At 38.1% G+C, this 4,670-nt stretch overlaps 1 protein-coding gene across 2 annotated transcripts in view; it reads right to left on the bottom strand.

Annotated features, from left to right (window-relative positions):
* PRKCZ (protein kinase C, zeta) overlaps positions 1-3,907 on the bottom strand; it is a 45,308-nt gene extending 41,401 nt beyond the window's left edge. For both annotated transcript variants that reach the window (XM_010005195.1, XM_010005196.1), the window contains exons 1-2: positions 3,837-3,907; positions 518-639 (exon numbers count right to left, since the gene is read on the bottom strand). In XM_010005195.1, coding sequence (XP_010003497.1) covers positions 518-639; positions 3,837-3,907 — 193 coding nt within the window. The remainder of the gene's footprint in view (positions 1-517; positions 640-3,836) is intronic.
* Positions 3,908-4,670: the final 763 nt, after the last annotated feature.

Raw genomic sequence — 4,670 nt, 5'->3', positions numbered from 1 at the left:
TGGTCTGCCACAGAACCGAGGGCTAGGAAACTTCAGCCAATACAGTTCCCTCTGTCTTTCTTGGTCATCAGTAAAATTTAAAAATAGTTGATACTAGCCCTTGGTATCTTAAAACAGCTGAATATTCTTTAACTACAGGCTACCTCATTCCTTACTCATTATTTTGAAATTCTGGAAGCTGACAGGGTTAAAACACATCAAAAACGAATCACACCAAGAATATGAAGTTGAAAGTTTGCAGGTGTAAGGCATTAGGTCTACTTGAGTCTGAAATTAACCCAAACTTTGTATTCAGCATATAAGTATGGAACAGAAGAATATTAAAGTTCAACAAAGCCTTCACTTCTACAGAAGTGAACTCCAGTGCAGTACAACCTTGATGTTTTGAGGCTCATTTCTCCAAGATCCCTGCTTGTAAGACAGGGTTACATAGCCTGGTATTTAGAAACCAGAAGTTTCTTCGAATCACAATGAACAATAAGCCCTAGAATGCTTAAGGAGTATTTCAGTACAATACCTTCATCATCAATCCACTTGAGGGTTATTGGCTGTTCCTGTTGTAAATTACACATCTCATGCACTTCATCACAAAGTTCATCATAGCTCATTGATGCATCCAAGTTTGTTATCAGGATGTCCCTGCACGAGATGAAATCATAAGCTTTCACAAAAAAAATACCTGCATTGACCTGCATATTCCCACAATTCCATTTCTGGATTCTATGATGCAAAATTAATCTTATGGAATCAGTCTTGCTCATATAAAATGCTCCCACTAATGTAAATGAATTGCCAGAAGCCAGCAGGATTACATCTCAGTGTTTAACTTCTTAAAAACAGTCTAGTACTCAGGAGTTAACTGTGTTAATGACCTTTCTCTAATGCATGTTTACCTGGGCGAGACAAGTTCCCATATTACAGCTATCAGCTTTTGAAGTGCTGTAAAAAAGCATATTTTATCTAAGCACTTCTTCAATCAGGAGAAAAGTAAAACCTCAACTGCCATCAAATCCTTTTTAAATGTAGGTTTTCCTCACATCCATTGCACGGTTAGAGAGAAAGCTTTGATTAGGTGAATACTCAAAAGATACGATGACAAGAAAGTTCAGATAAAAATCTTAAATTCTGCATTCTTGTTTTCCACCTTTAGAGTGTTTTGAGAATTTAACTCCTCCAGTGAAAAACAAAGTACACTCAGGCATTTGTGAGAATGACTCTTGATGTAACAAAAGACCACACAGCCCTGTCAAAACAGGACAAAGATTTAAAAAATAAAGATAATGCAAATCAAAATCTGATGATAAAAACTGGACTTTCTCTTGTTTTCTAAGTATTTTTCAAATTAGAGACTCAAGGATACCAACTGATTCAAACAAGTGGAAGAAGACAGTGGAGATGTACTTAAGTCATCTCAGTGCTTTCAAAACATTCCAGGGGATAATTAGGAAACAAACAGTTTCATAGTTAATGGCTACTTGCATGGGTAATTCTTTCCCCTCTTAGTGAAATACACTAAGTATAGCAGAACCTGAATGAGATAGTTTCCCCATTTTAGAAAACACATATTACGTATTTTGCCTTCTTTTATCTTTCAACCAGAAGCTGAAAAGTACTACATTAAACTAAGAGTCTTAAATTTTAAGACTTACATTTTAAATCATATGCAGCAATAACTTTGCATTTTGCCTTTGCTGCGCAAAATTACAGTAAGCAAAGCTCTAAAACAATCATTTTAAAGAAGTGTGGTAAGCTTCAACATGAGATTAAAAGCACTGCTGCCTTTTCAAGTGTACCTTTGATCTACACTTGGTAAAGATCTCAAAGAACAGCAACTCAATGCTTCATAACAACAATGGAAATAGTAATACACACTCTGCCTGGCAACTCCTAAATCCACACTAATGTACAACAGAGAGTTGTCAGGTGAGGCTGAGTTTAAGACCATCCCCTTCTCAAAAAGCCCTATTTCTGGCACTTATGAAAATAAGAGACCAAACCAGTTCTCAAAGCAGTGTTTGAGGTCTGGAGCAGAGTCTTGCACCACAACAAGGTCCCTGACAAACCCAGCTCATTACTTACAGCACTGCCACAGCAGCAGCTCCTGAAACCAAGCAGCTGCAGACCTGTGGTCACTATGGATAACCACATTTTCAAAAGTATCTAAGAAAGATTCAAAAACTGAACCTATGCACTGAGACAATACTCCATGATGTAACTACAAACTCTAACTAAAGCTGACAAATACTAATCAGCCTTAAATTGTTCAAATTATTATAACAGATGGCACTGCCATTCTACATGTAGATTAATAAAAATTCATATTGGACAAAACACAGCTGAAGTATTGCTGAGATTTATTCAAATTATTATTAACTCAACTATACCCACATTAATTTGAGATTTACTATGTTTAATCTTAATGTCTGTAAAGCCATATTAGGCAATCAGGGGACAGATGAAAGGATTGGTCAATGCTATAGGACATTTCTTTTGTCAGGTATTGAAACTGCTAAGTACAAAGTAATATGAAGAACAAGTGACTTATAAATCACGTTTGAGTACTTACAGCACAAGATTCATCCACATTTATAGATTAAATGTGTCACCATTCAGAACCAAGGTAACACAAAGCAAACAACACCGCATCTCTGATCAATTAAATGAAGTGATTTCCAATAACCAGGTAAAAACCAAATCAAGTAAGTAACTGCAATGATGAAATGAGCATTACACAAGTTTACCTTCTTTTGCAATGTACTTGTGCAGTTATTTATACTATGCTATGTTAGGAACTCTGTCACACCCAGAAACATGAATACCTAAGATACTGGGACTGCACAGAGACAGACGCAACATTCACGTGTTTCAGAACTTCCTCCTGCTTAGATCTTCAACTGGGATTTCAAAGTTATACAATGCTTTATTATTTTATTTGAATTTCCAGCAGCTAGATGAATGAGCTTGCCCTTAATTCTGAAATTGTCTAGCATCAATTACTTCCTGCAGTTTATCAAATTTATTCAAAAGATGAGTGTAGTACTTTGATGGAAATACCAAGATGTTACACAGTCTGTAATACCAAAAAGTCACCTCTTACAGAATTTGACCATTAGAACTGAAAAAAAAAAAAAAAAATCAACAATTTTGGCACTCCTGTTTTTTAGATTGACTGATGATTTGGTCTGCCTTAAGCGAGAGGCAGGTCTCTCTCTCAAGTGAGAACAGCATTTAACAAAGAGACACCACAGTGAGATTACTAAACTTGAACAACTGAAAGAAAAAAAGACTTCACAGCTAATGGGAATTACTGACAGCGTCGCAGTAAAAACTACAGCAGTAGCTTATTGTAAAATGTCAGCTATCAAAAATGAAAGGGCAAACTATAAAAGCTTACCTCTAGTATTTAACAACAGGAAAACAAAGAATGTGGGTTTATTTTTTAATCACTTAAAAGTTAATTTTCAAGCAATTTGCACAGAATCATCCAAACTTACTGAGAACTTGTGATCTAAGCAAAATTCCCTCCCTTATCCTCTTTACCTGTGACCATAAATACTTGTAACAAAACAGAAATCAATAACCCACCCATCAATCCAGAATAACTGCACCCTGGTTGGCTTCAAGCAAAGAACAAGCTGTCAACTCATTCTGGCCATCAGCATGCTGCAGGAGTCTGGGTGGTATTAGAATAGCCCAGAAGTTTGCCCATCTGATCTGACTTTAATTATAAATCTACCAACACCCTGGTTCCTCTAGCACTAGGTCAGACTACAAACTCCTGCTCACTTCAAAACCAGACAGGACACAACACTTAGAGAGAGAACATGCTGACTTACCCACTATAGTGTGTTTTTACTCTGATGAAGTCTTTGTTCAAATCAATTTTTGAGCCCATTCTGCTAGGCATGGTCTGTATTTAGCAGTCTAAACGAAATTATAAATACACAGAAATAAGTTCATTCAAGACAGATAGCTCGTTTAATTCTGAAGTGAAGAGCTTCAGACGTGACATAAGCCTTTCTCCTCCAGATGATTTTCAATCCAGCTGCACAAAGAAAACCAGAATACAGATGAACATACACACACTCTACCAAACAAACAAGTTGTGTTAAATTTTACAAATGCAAATAGCTTTAAATGGAACGGAAAGAAATCAAAAGGAAAATACGCGTTGACCTGCATAGAAATTAAATGAGAGCTGCTAAAAAGACTCTCTACGATTTAGTTTCACACAAGTCTCCCAAGCATTTTAGAAGTTTTTTAATAAAACATCCAACGCTTCCCTCTTGGCTAAAAATACTCCAAAGAAATTTTTACTTATTCATCAACACAGCTTTCAGCTCTTTTCTTACAAAAACCTATTTTAATCCCGAATGTTTTTTATGTCCGGGGAAGACTGCTATGGAGCAGCGCTGGTTACAGGATGATCAGCACAGCCCTGTGCCCACAGCTCTCACCCTGCCCGGGCCACAGGCACCAGGAGGGGCTGCAGACTCGGCCTCCCGCCCCTTCCCCTCCCGAGGGGCTGGGAGGAACACGCAGCCCTGCCCTGCCCGACCCCCCGCAGCTCCCGCCGGAGCCTCAAGCTGCGCACAGGGTGGATGGGGACACACCAGGAGGCGACAAAGCCGCAGGGACGAGGTCGCTGCCTCCGCCTCCCCTTCCAAGTG

The sequence above is a fragment of the Chaetura pelagica genome, unplaced genomic scaffold, assembly GCF_000747805.2.
Source record: "Chaetura pelagica isolate M959 unplaced genomic scaffold, ChaPel_1.0 scaffold159, whole genome shotgun sequence".
NCBI classification, from domain to species: domain Eukaryota; kingdom Metazoa; phylum Chordata; class Aves; order Apodiformes; family Apodidae; genus Chaetura; species Chaetura pelagica.
This window is presented reverse-complemented; position numbering and strand designations above follow the sequence as displayed.